This window comes from Siphateles boraxobius, unplaced genomic scaffold (assembly GCF_051911475.1).
Source record: "Siphateles boraxobius isolate OS27281-9 unplaced genomic scaffold, OSU_SipBor_1 56, whole genome shotgun sequence".
Taxonomy (NCBI): Eukaryota; Metazoa; Chordata; class Actinopteri; order Cypriniformes; family Leuciscidae; genus Siphateles; species Siphateles boraxobius.
This window is the reverse complement of record NW_027509182.1, coordinates 11448099-11469889: the sequence shown is the minus strand read 5'-3', so window position 1 is coordinate 11469889 and position 21791 is coordinate 11448099. Positions and strand designations below refer to the sequence as shown.

Genomic DNA, 21791 nt, shown 5'->3' with positions numbered 1-21791 from the left:
GAAATTAATGTATATATGTGACACCAAAAATCTGTTTATTATTTTGGCCGGTAAAAAATATGCTTGGCTGGTGGATTTTTTTTCATCTACCAGTCCCCGTGGCGGATGAGCCAAAAAGTTGATTTCGGACCCTGCACGCGCCTCTGCTGCAGAACAACCCATTATTTCGATGTGAAATAATTAATTATAGAAATTTAGATATTAAATTTAAAGCTCCAATCTCTTCAGTCCTCCAAAGATCCCGAAAAAAAGTATGTTGTTGCTTCAGTGACTACTTCGCTCAGAGAACCTGTCAATCATGTACGCCACTGCGCCGTTTTTATAGCATAAAATAACTAACTAAAAACAAACTTATTTTAAAAACAAACACTTGAAATTACATCAGCGTGATAAAAACTACAGTAAATGACAGAAACTATCTTTGGAAAAAAGATATGTGAAGTGTAATTTAATTGTTTAGTTGTTCTCACATCCCGTTGAATAACATGGGGAGGCGGGGTTTATGAGCTATATTAGGACCAGTCACCGGGGGGCGATCGAGACGCTTCGGCTTCACTTTTCAGGGCTTGTGCGGCACGCTTGATTTGAACTGACAGACTGTGTCTGCTTCCCGCACAATGTTAGGAAGACTGTTCCAAAGTTTTGGTGCTAAACAGGAAAAGGATCTACCGCCAGCAGTCGATTTTAATATTCTAGGTATTTAGAGAGAGTGGGGTAAGATGTGTCGGTGGGTAAATGCGTCACCCTCTTAATCTAGACCATTCTGCACAGTGTTTGTCATGTGAATATATATATATATATATATATATATATTAGTTCGAAGGACAAACTACAAATGTGTGATACTTTAATTATTTTTGCAAAGTAGATACAAGGCAAGTAAAATAAATTGTCAAAACAAATTGATCTAAAAATATATATCATGAATGTTCGCTAATTACCATAAAACTATTTAGTAATTAATTATTAAATGCATTATTAATTAATAATAAAATTAATAATTAAAATTATTTTATTTTTTGAAATATTCTTCTTAGTTAATCCTTTTCAGACTTGTATATGAGTCAATATAAGAAAATGTCAGTAATGTGCTGCAAAAATAATAATGCATTAAACCGTTTTTTTTTTACGTAGCTCATTTATGTTAATATTATTACTCCAAATGTCTTCGTATTTATGTAATCTAATTCAAGGAGTGTTATGTTCAAATTGTAGCATGTACATCTTGAAATATAATTCAGTTTTTATCTCGGATCCCTGTGTTTAGAGGATAATGTAGGCTAAGTAAAAAGTGGCACAGCTTTACCCCACTGACTGCTTCCCCAAAATAATATTTCACATCCTTTAAGCTTGCTTGCTCTCTGTTTCCCTAGCTTGATAAAACTATCGATATAGACGAGCGGCGTCTGATCCGGACAGCGATTCGTGAGCTGCGGCGCTGTGAGATTGAAGAAATGGAGGCCGCACTAACCAGTAAGCGCTTCAGACGTGCCCACCAGCACAGACATGAGGATAAAGAAAACCAGTGCTGGTATGAAGATATTTTTTTAATATAATCTGAAATGCAAAAATTGCACGTGCAAAAATATGTTGTAAAAAATGCAATAAAGTTTTGCCAATTACATTTTGAATCTGAACTTGTTTGCTTGTATTTGCAGTCCTGATTTGACAGCTTCTTTAGACATGCTATCGGGGAAGATTCAGGCTATACATGACATTGAAGAACTTACTGGACTGGTGAGGACATGAGTAAAGACATAAAACGTTTGTTGATGATTCTCTAGTGTTGTTCCTGTCAACATTCTGGGGTTTTCTGGAGATGGTTGATAAGTGTTTTTGTCCTGGATGGAATGTTCTTTTAAGTTTAAGGCGAGACACTATAGGGTTAGATTTTTAACTAGCAGATATCACCATGAAACTTTCCCAGTTGATTACCTACTGTTAGATGAGAAAAAAATGTATTACAAGTTTCCTGTAATTTAATGTTATAATAATAATTAAATATGCGCTAATTTGCATGTCTTTTAAAAACGAAATCTGAGTATTGGATAAAGCTGTTCCATACAAAAAAAATGTATGGATATCTACTTTTGTTATCCTGTAAATCAGAATATAATGTCAATAGCCTTAAATTGATTTTCGCCATGTTTTTTGGAATAAAATGTTACATAAATCAGGCTAGGAATAATATATTTACAAATCCCTCTACAAATTTCTTCATAATATAACTAGGTACAAGACTGTAAGGTTTGGTGTATATAGGTGCTACTGAAGTGGAGATTTCGGACTTGGAGTATGAGAGAAAAGTCATTTTGAGAAAACGGGCTTTAAAGATTTATATTGTAAAATGAGATTGCGCATTTAGAGTTAAATCCCCCCTTTTACTTTCAAGATTGGTTGCTGATAAAAAGGAAATGACCATATTTGGATCCGACTGCATTGTACAGGAGAGAGAGAGCTTTCTAACGGTGTGTGTGATGACAGGGTGCCGACCGCCAGATGATTTAGAACGACAACTTTTGTTGAATTTAGGCGAAATCTACAGACGCAAACAGACAAAGTGTAGTAAAATAAAGACCTAAATGTGTATTTCTGAATTTTTTTCACCTCAAGTCTGAAAGAAGACATGTTATTGAAGACAAATATCTCAAAATTGACCAGTGAAAAAACCCCGATGTTTTTGCCTGCCGTGTCTCGCCTTAAGTTTAAAACTTTAAAGTTCTTTGTTAGTGTAAAACAAAAGGCTGCAATGAGCCTAATCCAAATGAAGCCACATTGTTAGGTTAAAGTTTTATTGTTCTATTTATAAAAGGTATATTTTTCCTAATGAAGGCAATGAATAGAAATTGACTAAAGTATTCATGCTGTGAATCTCTGAACGCTGTCAAAGAACACATGCAAATTGCATACAGTTCTGTGTATAATGGGGTGTTTTCAGTGAAATGTAAATGTACTCTTACTTTCAGTAATGCCCCAATTAGATGTTGGCCTGTAAAATGGTATATTCCAGGGGTATTCGATTAAAGCTCCAAGAGATCCAGTCTCTATTAGAGCTGCACTATTAATCGTTAAAAGATTGTGATCTTTCTATTCAAACACCTACTTAATCTCATTCATAAATAACAACGATTCGCCTGTCTCTATTAAAACTAGGGCTGCCCTCGACTAAAGATTTTTCTAGTCGACTAGTAGTCGTTAATTTAAGTGATTAGTTGACTAATCGCGCGTTTATATTAATAAGCCATAAACCATTATAATGAGCATATATATGTATTACATGGCTTTATCAGCGCACAAATGCACGCATAGTTTGGCACAGCGCACCGGCAAACCTAATGATGAGTGTGTCGTGAAAATCAGGAGATGACTGTAAACATTTTAATAATTTATTGATAATGTTTTCTGTGTTTTTGGCTCCAGAGATGCTCGACTGTCACGATGCTTTTTTTTACCTTACTGCCTATATGCACGTTTCATACGGATTACGTAATCTGAGATTTTTAATTATCCAATTTAATTGGTTTATTTAAAAGTCGACATTTCAAGCTTTCTATAGATATATTTCTCATGTCTTTGAGGCAAGTATACACTGAGTTACGGTTCGTTTTGTGACGTGACTGAGACCCAAGACGGCAGAAAGCGCATCCTGATTGTTTTCATTATTTTACAAAAGCACAATATTTTGTTGTTATTGTGAGTTTACAGAAATAAAAGTAGACCCTTTACAGTTTGCATTACTCTTATCTGTATGACCAAAAATGACGGAGTATTTTAAATGCAAGTGATCAAACCGGGGCCTGTATGTCATCATGCAGTAAGCGTGCTCTCCACACAAACACTTGAATATATGCCTAATAATAGCGCACATGTATCTAGGTGAGCATTAGATTGAACGGACTTGTAAAGTTGCTACTACTTACATGTTTCAGGTGATAAGTCATAGTTGAGGTCGACGAATGATAGGCGATTGTTTGGATTTTCTTCCGTTAAAGATGTGTGACTTCGCCACTTCATGTGGAGTTTTTTTTTCTGCGATTAATAAAATGTTGATCGACCAAACCTCTTCTAGTCGACTATTAGGCGGCAGCCCTTAATAAAACTGGCAAACTCAAACCGGACATTTAAATGGGATAATGGAGTATTTTCTTATCACAATATTAATGCCAGTCGCACATGTACATTTCTTTGTGGTAAAAAAAAATGCAGAAATGATTTAAATATGGTAAATGTGTTAAACAGAGCTGAGAGGACTACACTTCATCAAAAACCTCATATTGAGGAATCTGTATGAGACCAGTTGCATTGAATTGTTTGAATTCTGTGGAAATATACCAAGATTTTCTTTCTGTGGAATTCTGTGGGTGCACATTCTGTGTGGGTCTAAATATCAGTCACGTCAATCTAACTACCGTTTTTGTGTCTTGCCCTCTATTTTTCTTTCTTTCTTTCTTTGTTTCAAGTTGCAAAGCACCAGTGAATATGAAGAGAGAAAACTCATTCGGGCAGCCATTCGCCGTCTGAGAGATGAGGAGATACGAGGTGAGATTGCATCTTAAAGGGCTGGAAAAATATCTCTATCTGTGTGTGTGTGTGTGTGTATTTACATTCCCCCGTTCTCATTCATAGGAGCATTAGAGAAGGTTCACACCGCTGGCCAAAGAACAGAGCGACGACAAAATCCTCAAAGCAGCTTTGACCTACAGGTGAGTAAATGTGGCGTGGTGAATATCAGGAGCATTAAATCTCAGGGATAACTAGGCTGAGGTTTGTGGCTTAATGTGGAATGAGGAGAGATCAATCTGTAGACGCTCAACTGGGAATTGTTTTGGCTTTTTCAAAAGTTCATGAATTCACTTATAGTGGGAAATAGGGTCAGGATTAGGATTTTATATATATATCTCGGGCGTTTACGTTCTGTACGATAACTGCGAAGTCTGCTTTATTAGCGTTTTTTTCCATTCGTGCTGCTTGAGCTTAAATGCTTTTGTGCTTTATATTTTTTGTTTACACATATTGTTTAATGTTTTCAACTAAAAGAAAACCTTAAGATATATAGGAAGCTTGTTGTGTATATTGCCTAATGTAGGCTTGTTCAGAAATGGTGACGACAACTGAAAAAAAAACCTTAAACTTAAAAAATAACGTATTTCTCGTTAAATGACATTTAAATAAACGGATATTCGATTATTATGAACCCGAATATTCAAATACAATAATTTCCCTAATAAATAAATATGTATATTATTTATTATTATTATTATTATTTGTGTGAAAAATTGTGTGAAGAGACGAGCCACAACAATGGAGAATATGGGGGAAAATAATGAACATTCAAAAAACACATTATTCCACTATTGCAAAAACACATGATTACATTACACATCATTTTTTCTGAATATGCAAATAGGTGTACTGAATATGTAAGCAACCTTCAGTCCTCTTTCTTTTTTTGCTTTCACTTTCTTTTCATGCCAAATTTCCATGTGACACACACACATACACACCTTTGTCCTTCAATGACTTTAATGTGTTAACAACACAGATCTCTCCGCCGACTGAAATGTGGAGAATGTTAAAAATGTGCTGCTTCCTTTACCTTAATCTACCCTTGTCCCTCTCCACTCCTTCTTCTCGTATTTATTTCATTTCTTTATCCTCGCGTTACTCCTCTCTTTCCATTGCTCTTTCTCAAGCGTTATCTCAGCGAGACTTTTGAGTAAACATCAGCCCCCTTACCTGTGTATCAGTTTATAATTGTAATATCACCCACATCCAACTGAAAGCCTAGTACGTTGGCTGAAAATAACAGGTCATAACGAAATATGACGTGTTTTAGCAATAGGAGATCCAGTGTGATCATATCTTCACATATTGGGTATCATCATATCTGCATAAGCAGCTTTTCGGAGAGGAAAAAAGCCTCCTATGATTATATGGCACAGATTATTTTCATGTCACAGAGGATTATGTAACAATGAGTTTGCCATCAACATTTAAAAATTTAATGCAAAATGTCCCACCCATCATCTTTCAGCTGATGCTCCGTTCAATGGCAACACGCAAAGTGTTTCTCAGTGCAAATAATATGCTGTTCGCAGGATTATTTTTACTCGGATCAAAATTACGCTTTAATCCAATGTTCTTGTTGTACAAGGCCCTGATATTTTTGCATCTATTGTTCTCACAGTTCTTACAGTTTGTAAATGAAAACAAAAGACACTCAAAAACTTTAAAAACTTTAAAAAAAAATTTTTTAGTGTAGGTGCAGATATACGTGCCACTATAAACTGACGTGAAACATAAAACACGCATTTGTGCATCACAATGAGTCAAACTAGCTAATCGGGACCGGTTGTCATTAACACTTCATCACTCACAGCTGCAGTTATCAGAGTCTTGATTATTTATTCAATTAATTGTGCAGCCCTAAATCCTGTGGGGAAATAAAACAAAAGTTTATATCAGAATCGTCATAGAAGTAGTCCATGCACTGTGTTCTTGAGGGCCGTTCACATGTCGTGTATTCATTACGAGGAAGTTTCAGTAAAGGATAAAAGCTCTGTTACTAGAAAAATATCACCCTGTTCAGGTGTTTCTCCATCTAAGCTGAGCTTTTAATGTTGATGCGGAAAGGGTGAAGCTGATAGGTTGGTTCTTGTCACGTGACCTGCTGTACACTTGCGAAGTTGAGATTTTTTTAAATGAGCACGCCACAAAGCCAGCCCGTTGCGACAACGTCGCTCTCTATTGTGAATGTATACTAAGGGTGTCACGATTTCGATTTTAAATCGAAATCGATCGAAATAAATTCACAAACTCAAAAATCGAAATAAAAAATGGAATCGTCGATACTGCACCGCCCCCATGTCGCGCCCGTGATGGAAAGTTCGGATCGTTTTACTGACTCTATTGTTCAATCTCGTTCATCAAAATTAACTAATCTTTTTTCTACTCATTTCAGCGGCTTTAAATGTTATACTTTTAACAGGCAAATTCCCCGAACACATCCAACTCAATCTTGATCATATTCTGAATTAAGAAATCATTATAATGCAGTCAAAAGTAATTTACAGGGAACATTAATACTTGACCTTCCGAGTCTTTTGTTCATTTGTCGCGTGGCAGAGGCAATGAACGGATCGTTCATGAACGACTCATCACGGCGCGGGGAATAAAAACACGTGTTGAAAGGCTGCGAGTCCTCTAACTTGGATTCTATGCCCGAGCCCGAACTTGGCCGATATTTCCCGTCACTATCCTCGGGCCGGCCGGGCTCTTGATCTATAGACGTGCACTCCCAACGCAATAGAGTGCGGCGCGGGACTAGATCTGATGGCCGAGTGCGATGGCGCGGGCGGTAATGCACTCACTCTGTGTGTGTGCGGGAGGATAAAACGATTCGCGGTACTCCCGCACACTAGAAATATCTATGAATAAAACATATAAAAACTAATACATTTTTTTTCATCTGTTGCAAAAAAGCAACAAGAACAACTAAAACAAAATAGAAACGATTTACAGGCCAGAGTTTCTATTTATAACATTTTTGCATCGTTGAGCGATTTAGCCAATAACAGACATATGTGTTGATTTCTTGAACGCAATGGCCAATCAGAAGCATTTAAGATAGACTCTCCTCACCGCTCAAAACGGACTTTTTGTTCAGTGCTGAATTCTGTACGCTGGCAAATCCTCTAATTATAACAAACAAAGTGTAGGCTATATATTATGAAAGATTCATTGTGCAGTCAGCTTCACTGATAATAACAGAGATGTGTGAGATTGCGATGAACTGATGTCAGCTTTTTAGGAGCAACAGCAACCTGTGCTTAAAAAAAAAATCGAGAATCGAATCTAACCGTGACCTTAGAATCGAAAATGTAATCGAATCGAGGATTTGGAGAATCGTGACACCCCTAATGTATACATCTACATTTAAAATAACAAACTTAAGAAGGCAAAAGATGCGACATGTGAATTGGCCCCAAGTCTTCTGTAGATAAACAACAGCTTTAAGTTAGGAAATAGTGATTTGATATAATATTATAAAACTAGCTTTGTTTAATATTTTTTGTATTTTCATAGTTGAAAGAGAATAAAGATAAAAGTAAAAAAAGCAGATTTAATTACTTTAATTGGCCATATCTTTCATATTTAACAGTGGCAATACAGTGCCACAAATGACAGATAAAATGTGTTCAGAAACAGTCCTGAATAGAAGAATGTCCTCTTGTTCGTTCTTGACATTTACATCTGCTTTGTGTACAGTGTTTTCCTTTAGTCCCCGAGTATTAATGTGTTTTCAGTGTGTTGTCTGAGTGATTCCCTCATGTTTACCAGCAGGATTCTTGTCTTTTGAACGTTTTCCTTCTGTGACATGAGTCTGTGCGTTTGTGCTTTCATGTTTTGTTTGCTTCGTTTTGTTATATCTCAGTTTGACATCTTTTCCTGTGTACAAAGATTGGCTTTGGGAATCATGGGACTCCAGTGTGGAAGCTGTGAAGGCTGATTTTGACTCTGGAGTTTCAATTTTCATATTATATATGAAGTGTATGTATATGAGCATATACATATAGTATATTAACTTTTAAATTATCACTAGATATAGACTGTTTATAAAGCTCTGAATATGAAGTTGTTGTAATAAAAAATAGATTCCCTGAATGCAAATGATTATTTTGATAGTTTAGATTTATTTTTATGACACATGAAGGTGCAAAGTTTGAATCTGAGGGGTCCATGGCTGCGCTTTATCTGCTGACCTGCAATATAATGAGGCAAGAGACTCGAGTTAACCAGGATGGGTGGGATGTGGAGAGGAAGAGAGTGGGAGTGGTCAGGAAGAAGGGGGAGTGGCCAGTGTGATTATGTGTGTGTGTGTGTGTGTACGGTAGCCGGAGCTCAGTGACTGAGTGCTGCGTTTTATGTGCCGCACACACGTGTGGATTGAGAGCTTCATACAGGAACTCCAGAAGAAGGTAAATGGCTCTTTCATGAAGAGTTTTTATCATGCGTTATTATAAATATTGTGCTGTTGCCATAAGTTTCCACTTCATTGTTTTATTAATATGAATTAAATGGTATACATTTTTACATTTAATTAATTCACCGTATTCATGAATTCACAGTATTCTTAACATTTTAATTATGAACTACATTTTTAGTGTGTGTCTGTGTGTGTGTGTGTGTGTGTGTGTATATATATATATATATATATATATATAATATAATTATTATTATTATTTTTTTGTTTTTAAGTGTGTGTGTGTATATATATATATATATATATATATAAAATATAATTATTATTATTATTTTTTTGTTTTTAAGTGTATATATATATATATATATACACACACACACACACACAAACACACACGGTGTTGGTAAGATTTCTTCTAATCAAGGGATCATTTATTTGATCAAAAACACAGTCAAATAGTAAAGTTGTGAAATATTACAATGTAAAACAGCTGTTTTTTTATGGGAATATATTGTAAAATGTAATTTATTCATGTGATCAAAGTTGAATTTTCAGCATCATTACTCCAGTCTTCAGTGTCACATGATCCTTCAGAAATCATTCTAATATGATGATTTGATGCTCAAGAAACATTTCTGATTATGATCAATGTTGAAAATAGATGTGCTACTTAATGTTTGTGAAACCATGATAATTTTTTCAGCATTCTTGGATGAATAGAAAGTTCAAAAGAACAGCATTAATTTGAAATAGAAATTCTTTACTGTCAATTTTGATCAACTTAATTCATCCTTGCTGAATAAAAAACAAAAGATTGACCCCAAACATTTGAACCAATAATATATGTATATGTATAATAAATGTAGGAAACTAAAATATTGAAATAAATCTAAAAATGCAAAATGAAATTTCCCTCGAATTGTTTGAGAAAGGCAAATGACCTGTAGATTGGCAGTAAAGCTCCCAGTCTTTGTTGGATATTCAGTGAATGTGGGGATCTCTTTATCTCATCATTTTACCGTGTGTGTGTGTGTGTGTGTGTGTGTGTGTGTGTGTCGGAGCCAAAATGACGGGCCCTGCTACTGTATTTCACTCATCATGAGTTAAGGGTGTGTGTGGTTCACCAGACTTATCCAGACGCTCATGGAAAATGCTTCTCACACACTAGATCTTATGAGGTTTGTGCACTCAGCTACCTCAAAATTGAGCAATTTAGAAGATGTAAAGCTTTATGTGGCATTTGGGGAGAAATGTTTTTCATGCAAGAAGCAGAGATCCTGTGAGTCTCAGTTTATCTGAAACTTCTGCTGCATTACTAAATTACTAGATTAAACCTGTCACAAAGGATCGACCACATAGGCCTACACATGCATAGAGGCTGGAAATCAGTGTTCACTCAAAAATAAAAATCAGTCGTAAGTTTGCTCACCCTTGTGTGACTTACAACATACCAAATGACTGACTTCCGTCTGTGGAGGGAGAATTGCATGAACAACTTTTGTTGTACTTTTGTGTCCTTTTAGGAGCTTGAAAGTCCCAGTCCCCATTTACTTTTATCATGGAAAAAGCTTCCAGGATAAAAGTAAATGGGGACTGGGGCTTTCAAGCTCCTAAAGGACAAAAAAGTACAATAAAAGTTGTTCATGCAACTCGGGCACTATAATCAAAGTGTTTAAAAGCCATGCGACAACTTTGTGTAAGGAACAGGCTAAAATTTAAGACCGCTTCAGTTCACAGAATCATCTTTATTTTAGAGTGAAATGTCTCTTTAACGACAACCTTTATCTGAACTTCATGAAAAAGCCATTTCTCATGTGTTTTCATGGCAAGCATCTTGTAATTATAGTGTGGAAATATGTATGTGAGTGCTGGCTAAGCAGTGTCTTTTACAGACAGAAAGATTATGCTTTGCTGTTGTTTGCAAGTAAAATCTCGCAGCTTTACTGTGGGACAAAATGGTCATTTACATATGTTAGGTTTAAATCGCTCTCTCAAGACTTCAGCTGGTCTAAAACAAAAACACACTCAAACACATGACCTCATGTAATGCCTGATTTTTTCTGTTTGTGTTGGGCTGCTGATTAACTGCGGTTTGCTCTTTATTGTACCATATAACTGGTAATCCTGTTACAGCAGGTAGACAGTCACGTTAAGCCAAAAAGACTTGAAGTCCACAGCATTAAGCTAACAATAAACATCTTAGCCTTCAGCCGCCTTTACAACTTGCATACAAACTCAAAGACTTAAAGGTTCAGTCTGGTTCACGTGTCTGAGAGAATTATTTGTATTTATTTATGTTCTTATATAAAGTGCCTAGCATGCGTGAACACACCCATGCTAAAGTTGAATAAAAAGAGGAATAAAAAAATCATCTTTTGGAAATTGATCTTAATGCCTTAAAGGTTGGATTTGTCCTCATTTTTAAAATTAAGGCATTAAGAGCAATTTCCAAAGGATTTTGTTTTGATGTATACAAGATTTGATTTTAGATTTGACCCTAAATTTTGATTTGAATTTTATTTAATTTATTGTCCTTGAAGCCCTCCTCCTATATGAGGAAAAATTGCCCCCAATTGATTGATATTAGTAATTAAACTCTAAATAAAGTTTTGTATGATTAATATTTCTTTCAGTGACATGTTATTGTATTACTTAAATCAATTTATAATAGGCTATCTAAATATTTATATTGAACTATTGTATTAATAATAAATGACACATCCTGCCATTTAATTTTTTTTAGGATATTGGTAATACTCTAGTTATATTGTTTATATCTGTTCCCCAGGTACAGTTTTGCCAAGTCTGTTTATTATATTGAGGCATGTTTTGCTTTTTTTTTAATGATATCTGGAGCTTTAATGAACTGAAGGAAGAGTTCAGAAGAGAGTAGCAGTATGAGAACATAACAGCAGCTCCTGTTAGTGGAGTCATTTCATAAGCTACTTTAAAATAAAAATTGCGGTTACAAGCTGTGTACAGTTTACTTAAGAAAAGTGGAGACTGAGACGCCTGAGTGAGAGTCATTGAATCATTCATTCAAGAGATTCGTTCAAAAACGCTGAGTCATCCAGTAATGAATCAAGTGAAGTCTTTATGAGCGAGTCATTGAACAATTTCAGAAGAAAAGGTACAAAAGCGGTCACTGGTGCAGTACCCTTTCAAAAGCTATGCCATATTATGCCAAAGAGTGCATATTAGTACCTTCAAGGTAAATATTGGTACCAAAAGTGTCCATATTAGTACCTAAATGGTACATATGAGAACTTTTTTAAAGGGGATACCATCCCAGTGACAGCTTTTGAACCTTTTTTTCGGAGTGCGAATCATTCATTCAAGAGTTTTTTTTAAAAACTATTAATTAAAAATTAATTACATGTATTTTTTTTAATATACTGTCTGTTTTGTATATCTGTCTATTTAGAATCGTCGGAGAATCATGACCTATTTTAAACAAACAAACAAACCAATGTATATCTACATTCAAAACTGTGTAGCTCTACTGTTTACTAACCAATTAGTTGTTCTGTCTTGATTGGTAGATCCCAAATCAATCCCAAATCAGTTCTGATAGTTGAATTTCTATTGAACTTTTACGTTTTGGCCACATTTGTCTTGCTCTCCTAGTGAATATGATTTTGCCATTGAATAGGGCTTCAGAAGAAAATGAATATGTTTGTTCATATTTTGCAGGGCGGGCAGGATAACATCAAGGCAGAAGAGCTCATCAGCCAATCAGAGAGAATTGAGAACCACAGAGAAGGCAAGTTAAATCACACAAAACAATCACTTAATCAACTGACAAAAGAGTTTAATCTTGCAAAAGAAGTATATAGAAACGTTCCACTCCAAACGTTCAGCGCCAGTAGAGATATAAAGCTCATTTATGTCTGCCAAACATACTTTCATCCCCCCCACCAGGTCAACCCTATATTTAGACACACAGTCTGTTGAAGTAAAACTCCTTTCCTGTGACCCTGACATTTGTGGTGTTAGTGGTCCTTACTCAGCTGCTCAACCCAGTAATTTTGGCCAGGGTGAGAGCAGGGCCAAGCAAAGACGGCCTTAATGAGTGCAGGAATTAGACATTTAGGGAAGCCACTGTTTGTTGTTCAGATGGAGACAAAGGAAGTTTGGGTTTGGACAGGACAGGGAACGGACTGAGGGCTTTTGTCTTGCAAGTGTTTTGAAGTTTTGGGTCGGAGACTTAAACACATTTTGAGTTGAAGACATTTAGAAATCCGATAAAGGGAGACTGTCTTTGTTTAATTGGTTTTTGCTGCTTTCTCCAAAAATAATTTCTTGTCTGGTATTTCCCTTAGAAAATAGTTTTGTGTGGTGGTGTAGTAATGTGTCAGATGGTAATACTATGCTATTCCAGGCTTTTATCTAAAAGTAGGTTAAATTGGGATAATCTTAATATTAAATGTTAAAGGAATGAGTTACATATTTCTTTCTGGCAATTATTTATTCCTGGGGAAAGGATATAATTGATTTTTTTTCATAATTATGATTTTCATAACTGTTTATCTCATAAACAAGACAATTCATAACAAAAGTCGAAATTGAGACAAAAGTCAGACTTTATGACAATCTTAATCATGAAGTCAGTATGAGAAAAAAGTCAAAATTGTGATAAACTAAATCAAAGTCGAAATTATGAGATAAAGTCAAAAAATTCAAAATGAAGACACGCTAAGTCATAATTGAGAAGTTAAAATTGAGTCATAATTATGAAAAGTCAAAATTGTGACATTCTACCATAATTATGAAATAAAACAAAAGGGGAAAGTCAGTAAGTCAAAATTATGACAATCATGATTGACATCACAATTGAGATAAACAATTATATGCTACTGTAAATCACACATATGAAATGTCGACTTAATATTTCATAATTTTGACTTATTTAAACTTGTATTTTTTCTTATATGGCAGAAATGGTATTCCATACAAATCCTATTTGGGTTTGAGTGTTTATACAATTTACATGAAAACGTGGATGAAAGACTTAATACACGTATAGTTAATCTAATACATGTACTAATATAGAGTCGGATGAACTAGTACTTTTTGTGTCATTTATGGAGTTCATTTAATTTTTAGGTGAGCTATTCTTTCAACAAAAGATGCAGTGCATATGTAATACCAGCTGAAACAAATCTGTTTATCCAAATAGATGATTAAGGGACTTTGTCGGGTTTGACATGTACTATTTTATAGCCTAGCATTTGTCTGAGAGTGTGGAGAGCCGTTCTTTGTGCTGAAGCTGAAGAATGCGTCTGTGGTTGGATCTCTTCACTTCATTGCCTGCCACATCACTTGTGGTAAACAAAGCAGACAAGATGGTAATCAAATTAAGCACTTGACTGGACCCGAGCCTCAAGACCTCACAGTTACTCGTCTAAGATGTGTCATTTATATTCACTTACTCTTAATTTAGTGAAGAGGGTCCTTTAAAGGAGTTTCTGAATGCGATTAACATTTGTTTTTGTGCTATATATATATATATATATATATATATATATATATATATATATATATATATATTGTTGAAGTTACAAACTTTATCACTTCGTATTTCAAATTTTTTGAATAGTAAATGTACCATTTGACATTCATGACGATCATAAATCTTTCAAATAAGAAAACATTCTTTTGAAAAGGCCTTTAAAGGAGTATATCCTGACTCTGTAAGCGATGAAAATAACACAAGACGTAGACTAAGCAGCTTAAAAGCACCAGACGTTGCTCTGCTCCTTCAGAGATCTGAGAATGGTGGAAACCGAACGATACTTCCTGACCAGATGTGAAAAGTATCAGGATGTCGGCAAGACTGCTTTCCTACAAATTACAGGGATCTGCTCCGAAACGCTGTTACCTTAAAAGAGCATTAGCTCTCTCTCTCATTACAGCTAGAGTGTGTGACCGGCGTGTGAATGTCAATCTCTCAAGTATTATCAGTCAGATCAGCATTTTGACATCGCTTTTGCCACACTATAAAAATGTCTCGTGTCTCCAGTTTGAAACTTTCGATAACCGCTGCACGGGTTTAAAGAAAGAAAAAAGTCAGGTATTATAATATTATGATTAAATATTATTATTATTAATTCTTTATTCCAGACCCTTAGGTCCATATCACAAAGTAAAAGAAACAGAAAGAAAAGAATAACATACAAACATAGATTTACATACTCCAAAAATTATTTGAGAACATACTAACTTGATTTCCAGTGCTTCCAGAACCAGGAGGAATACCTTGTATCACTTAATATAGGATCTTTTAAGACCATTATGATCGTATAAAGTAGCCCATTTTAGTTATATCTTCAAATTTGAGCTGCAACGTCAAATATTTAGCTGATACTAGGTTTGGCGCTAATGTCACTTCCTGTGCACACCATGTATTCTCTGTCTGGATACCTCTGTCCTTGTTCCCCCAAACAGCCTTTGCCCTGAGTGTGCATATACTCAGGAAATGTGAAAGGAAATGTCCTATCTCCACCCAGCATGCACAGCTCATTACAATAACCATCTGGCATTCCTTTGGCTTCGTTATGTTCGTTTTGTCTGTGCCTGGCTGCATATATTTGCTTTTATATGTGGAGAATATAGAGGAGTGAACTAGTATTTCACCATACATGCTAATGTAAACCTTGCAAGTCTCCTGAAAGAAATTCAGTATGCATGTATTCATACATTCAGTATGCATGTATGGCCCATGAGTCTTCAGTGAAGTTTGAGCCATGCCTTGACTACAATGCAATCTGATCATTGCATTCCTGATTCCATTCCTGTATTTTTTAATAAAACTAACAAGATACGTTTAATGCATTTTGAGACTTGTGTTTCTCAATGCACAACTTGTAAATGTTATAAATACACGCAAGATGTAAGTATACAACTGTAAGCATTCGCGTCAGATAGGCGGAGCGATTAGAATGGGAGTGCAATAATTCTAAAATTAAGCTAAAATATTTTGCATCCAAAAGTTTAAGCACTTCAAATCTTTTCCTCCAATTACAACAGCACTATAAACTGCAGTGTATGTTGCTGCTAGTTGCAGCAATATTGATACTTTTTAATTTGATGAATATCTTCACTCCAGACTAAAAATTTCCTGATAATTTACTCACCCCCACGTCATCCAAGATGTTCATGTCTTTCTTTCTTCAGTCGAAAAGAAATTACGTTTTTTGCCGAAAACATTTCAAGATTTTTCTCCATATAGTGACTTCAATGGGGTCCAACGGTTTGAAGGTCCAATTGTGAGTTTTAGTGCAGCTTCAAAGTCTCGACACGATCCCAGACGAAGAATAAGAGTCTTATCTAGCCAAACATCGCTCATTTTCTTTAAAAAAAGAAAGAAAAAGTATATACTTTTTAACCACGAATACTCGTCTTGCACTAGTTCTGCGACTTCATGCATTACGTAATTACCTTGACAGGTCACGCATGACATAGGTGGACAATGTTTACAAAGTGTACATGACTTTCTCTTTTTAGTCCACTTAAACTGCTCTGAGGTTGGTATTTTAAAGAAGACTAAATTGTGAAAACACCCTTATTCTAACCTGAAAGATCCTGTAATAGTGTACTTAAAGTTATGCATCTGTCTCTTCTGCTGTAGGCGCGAACCCCGACATGGTTTTAGTACTAGATCCTTTGGTCAGAGAGAAAGTCTCTTGCCCTCTGACCCATCGGATTCAATGTGAACATGGCTCGCCCTCATCAGAAGTCATTCCTTCATACCGGGAGCGTTGCGACTCCGGAGAGTCAAATGACAGCCACAGCTCTCATCAGAGAACCAGACTGAATTCCAGCGCTTCGGATCGCAGTCATGAATCCCTGTATCCTGCTGAAGATAATCTGAGGAACCAAAGATCACGGTCAGGACCCGATGGCGAAGAAGTGAGAGCGAGTGCATCTTTGTCCGGCGTGAATTCAGAGGTTTCTCAGATGGACCGAGAGCTGAAGAAACTTGACAATGGCGTGGAGACGACTCACTGTCAGAGCACAAGAAGTTCACAAGAATTCACTCTGAACAAGAGCAGTAAAAGACCTGAAGACCTCGCTCCACAGAAGGTGAGTAGAAGTGAAAGGTGTCTGATGGGAACTCTGTTAGCCCTGTTAGTTCCACCAGGAGGTACTATTTGTCTCTGTTTGAGATTGTTCTGTTTTACCTTCTGTACGTTGAAAAGAAATTGGGTAACACTTTATTTTAGTGTCCTTGTTACACATGTTATATGTTGTTACTATAGTAATAACTATAAATGATGCATAATTACATGCAACTAAACCTGAACCAAATCCTTACCCTATAGTAAGTACATGTAGTTAATTATTATCACTCTGTATTTATAGTCCATATTTAAAGTCCCCCTATTGTATCCCTTAAAACTCATCTTTGATCACCAAAATGACATATTTAAAAGTTTTTTTCCCTAGGAAAAAAAAGTCATGCTTTAAATTTATCTTGAATGTAACTCTGCACCTCATTTAGTATGCATGGTTCTATGAATATGCAAATGAGCCCCGCCTCCACTCACTCACTCAGCTCAGAGATCCACTCGTTGACGAACACACGTCCATCTGATTGGTTACAAGGTCGTTTGTGACGTCAGAAACACCAGCGATTTCAAACTGTGTTTTTGAGACTGTCTTTGGTTCACTGCAGTTTTAAGCAGAAAATACTCAGCAATGCTGTCGACTTATGAATTTACACATGGTTTGTCTTAAAGCATATTAAAAACACCACATAGACATATAAACAACATTAAAAGCTTGATTTTCACCACAGGAGGAACTTTAAATGATTCATTACAATGTAACGCGGACACATTAAAATAAAGTGTAACCGAAAATTGGTTTTAACAGTTTTATGTTTTTACAAAAAGTACAAATAAATGGCAAGTAACTCATTGGATTTAACATGAAATTTTGAAGTAGGAAAAACTAAAATAGTGTTTTCCTATAAAACAAACCCCAGTAATCGGTTTCATTAATAACTTAAGTTATGACAATTAGTTATACATGCAAATCATTTTTTACATTATAATCCATCCACCAATTGCTCAGACCTTCCTTATAACCGTGTCATCACATTTAGATGTGATTGAGAGAGAATTTTAGGGTTACTGGATTTTTAGCATTTATGTGCAACAGACACAATACCTCATATTCTGTTGCTTTTTTAAAGAGTGTGTTGTGCTATTACAATTCTGGCCTGGCTGATAATAAAACAAGCTAAAAAATCTCTCATACTTGCATTGATATGAGCCACATCTGAGACCAGATTATAGATTCTACGGAGTAATATGCTTATAACCACTTGAGCAGCCATATACTGTAGCAATGTGCTACAACATACTGTTACAAATCTTATAATATAGTATACAGTAAATGCACTACTGTTCAAAAATTTGGTCGGTACAATTTTTAATAATTGTTTATGAAAGAAGTCTCTTTCGCTCAAGGCTGCATTTATTTTATTAAAAATACAGCAAAACAGTAATATTGTGAAAAATTATTAAAATTTTAAATCAATGTTTTCTTTTTGAACATTTCGTAAAATGTAATTTATTCCTGTGATACAAAGCTGAATTTTCAGCATTATTACTCGAGTCTTCAGCATCACATAATGCTTTTTGAGATTTGCTGCTTGATACATTTCTGAATTTTAATCAATGTTGAAAACAGTTTTACTGCTTATTTATTTATTTATTTTTTAATTTTTATTATGCCATGTTTCGTGTAACGCTACGAAAAGTTGATTTTGAATGAATTTTCCTCAGGTTACATCAGGTAGAGCCGATCTCTTGACTTCTCTTTCTAACGGCAAGGATACAGGTGAGCAGTTCTGCATGCAATCATAAAAATAAACTACAGCTTACCTAGTAATAGATTTAGCCTGTGTCCTAAAATAAGTTCATAATTACTTTATTATTTGTAATTACACTTTCTCTATTCAAATCCAACTTGCATATATTGTATACCTGGCAGTATAGTTATCCGGTAGCATGTTGATGTCCTTCTGCTTTTGTTTAAAGTATTGAGATGTCATCCTCTCACAGTCAGTGGGCCGTATCCCAAGATCTTTACTCTTCCTTATGACCTAATACGGCCATTACCACATTCACAGTCTTAGGGGCCCGGTCTGGTGTAACGCTTCAATCAGTCTTTCCTGTCCCCCCGCCCCCCCTTCTGAAACCAAAACATCCTGCATGACCCGTTGGGATGAAAAATCCCAAATGAGATGGAATTAATAACCTTAGAATCACAATTGTTTTTTCTTGGCACAATGAAATTAATTAAAGTGAAGGCTTCTGATTAAAGGGATGGTTAACCTAAAATGAAAATTCTGTCAAGGATAGTTAGGCATATTTGAGTGCGTTAATCAGTGTTTATATCACAAAAAGCCTAAATGAAATCTGTTCATCGTATTAAGCGGTTATGTCTCTTCTGAAGACTTCAATTAAACCGCTCTATATATATATACATACACGCATATATACATTTCTTTTTGAACTTTTTGAAACCTCGAGTTTTAATTGCATGGACTTTGAGTAGAGGGACAGACATCTTGCTGGTTACATTAAAAATATCTTTATTTGTGTTTCGAAGAAGAACGAAAGGCTTATACTTTTGCAATGCTGGGCGGTGAGTAATTGATGACAGAATTTTAATTTTTGGTTAAACTAGCCCTTTTATTCTCTCACTTCCTTGCTTCTACCAGGGAAAAAAAAAAACATATTGTCACATGTTCTCAAGGAGGTCTGATCATATTTGCCAAGATGCCAAAGTCTACAATCAAATGTCAAAGATTTAATAATTAACATTTCTCATCAAATTCAAATGATCTGAGATCTGTTATCCACTTAAATGTTGTAGCTCTTGCCTTCAAAACATAATATGTTCAGATTTTAAAAACTTTAAAAAGCTTTAATTTTATATTTTATAGCTTTTAATCCTACCCAATACCTAAACTTAACAACTACCGTACTAACTCATAATAAGCAGTTAATAGTGAGAATTGGACCCTAATCTAAGGTGTGTTCTTAGATTCAGTGTACTTATGTTGATGCTGTACTGCAAAACACTTGCACTGCTATTGAGGTGGGATACGGGTACGGTTAGGGACATATATGGTGGTATGGGTTGGTTAAGGTGTAAGGGAACGGTCAACAGAAATTAACTACATGCAAAGTACAATGTAAAAACATGTATTTACACAATAAGTGCATTGCATCTAATGATTAATTGTTAGTACATAGTTGTTAAAGAATCTTAATATAACATGGGAAGCTAATTTTTGTTATTTCTTTCCAGATTTTGAAAACAAAGTCTCATACTCGGGTCCCTTCATTCGTGCAAACTCTGTTCGTGACCGGATGCGCAAGTTCGCAGAACCTGTGACGAATATACCTAGAAGTGGCCACAGTTCTTCTCATTCTACAAACACAGTGTCTGCAGAGAGATCCCGGGACACGCTGTCCTGCTCTACCTCCATCCCGGAGAAAGGGAGGAATGCCACTGAGAATATGCTAGCCCAGCCCAAGCTTTCCTCCAACCAATCACACGCCACAGTGGGCGGCTCACAGGGTCGCACTGAAAATGTCAGGCGTGCGTGTAGCGGTTCAGAAGAAGTGCAGACTCCCGAGGGAGAAGCGTCTTCAGGGACCCACGATACCTGGGGTGAACCCGAGTCCAACATGAAGACCTTCCTCAGCATTGAGATCAAAGATGGACGAAACCCAACTTCACATTCTTCTTTGTCATCGACCTCTACAGCTGGAAACATGACTCCGCGAATCAACACATCTGCAGCTGCAAAGAGAACAGGTAAACAAATGATGGCACTCTCTGAACAACTGATCAAATGCAATTCGTAAAACAAACACGAATGTACACAAGTATGAGTTTTGGGTCCAAAACAATAGTAGGTGAATTGATGGGTTTGAATAAACTAAAAAAATAAAATATATTGATTTTAATACATCTCACTTTGGTTCAAATAAAAAACTCTTGCCAAATGGGTAAATATAAGGGATGTTAACGATTAATCGACGATCGATTAATTGTCAATTAATACATTTAATCGATAAAATTTATCGATCATTGATTAAGCAGGTGCTGCTTAACCGCGAAACATGTAAAGCGAGCGTGCCGGAGTTATGTTTGGGACCATTTTACAACATAATGACTAAGTTTGCGTGTGCATTCGCAGCCTTTTGTTTTGTGCAAATGTAAGTTGTAATATTGTGTTTATTTTGTGTAGGCCTATCTATATCTGATTAATCTCATGTAGGGTGCATTTGGTTAAAAATGAATGTAGTAAAGTGTACGGTGATCCGCTTCAGCGTGCGCAGCTCAAATGGCAGTGCATGACTAATGACTATTGGGACTGTCATATTGCATAACATTATAAAGAGAACAATGTTGTAATAAAACACTGAATTATTTTGGTTTAGTTGCCGTGTCGTGTTGCTCCAGGAAGAGCGCGTTCACAACATTCTTAGCTCAAATTCTGCATTCTCGTAATTTTGTGCAGATATGATTTGTAATATTATGTTTATTTTGCATATATCTGATTAATCTCATATAGGATATGTTTCTTTGAGTTAAATAACACGCTATCAAAGTGCTCCAGTTTACCGGTATTCATTCAGCGCATGCAGCTCAAACAGCAATGCACGGCTAATAATAACGATGATTGGGACTGTCATATTACAAAACATGAGAACACTATTTTATTAAATCGTTGTGAATTCATTGGGTTTAGTTGCTGTTTTCAGTGCGTTGTTCCAGG

At 35.7% G+C, this 21791-nt stretch overlaps 1 protein-coding gene across 5 annotated transcripts in view; it reads left to right on the top strand.

Annotated features, from left to right (window-relative positions):
- The window catches only part of smtnb (smoothelin b), an 86771-nt gene that overhangs the window by 17797 nt on the left and 47183 nt on the right, over positions 1-21791 (top strand). For 3 of the 5 annotated variants that reach the window (XM_077206785.1, XM_077206783.1, XM_077206784.1), the window contains exons 2-9: positions 1374-1531; positions 1659-1737; positions 4461-4539; positions 4627-4703; positions 12677-12746; positions 16614-17068; positions 18778-18832; positions 20312-20824. In XM_077206785.1, the coding sequence (XP_077062900.1) occupies positions 1374-1531; positions 1659-1737; positions 4461-4539; positions 4627-4703; positions 12677-12746; positions 16614-17068; positions 18778-18832; positions 20312-20824 (1486 nt within the window). Of the gene's footprint in view, positions 1-1373; positions 1532-1658; positions 1738-4460; positions 4540-4626; positions 4704-8811; positions 8979-12676; positions 12747-16613; positions 17069-18777; positions 18833-20311; positions 20825-21791 lie in introns of those variants that run through there. The other 2 variants (XM_077206787.1, XM_077206786.1) reach the window with 1 other exon arrangement.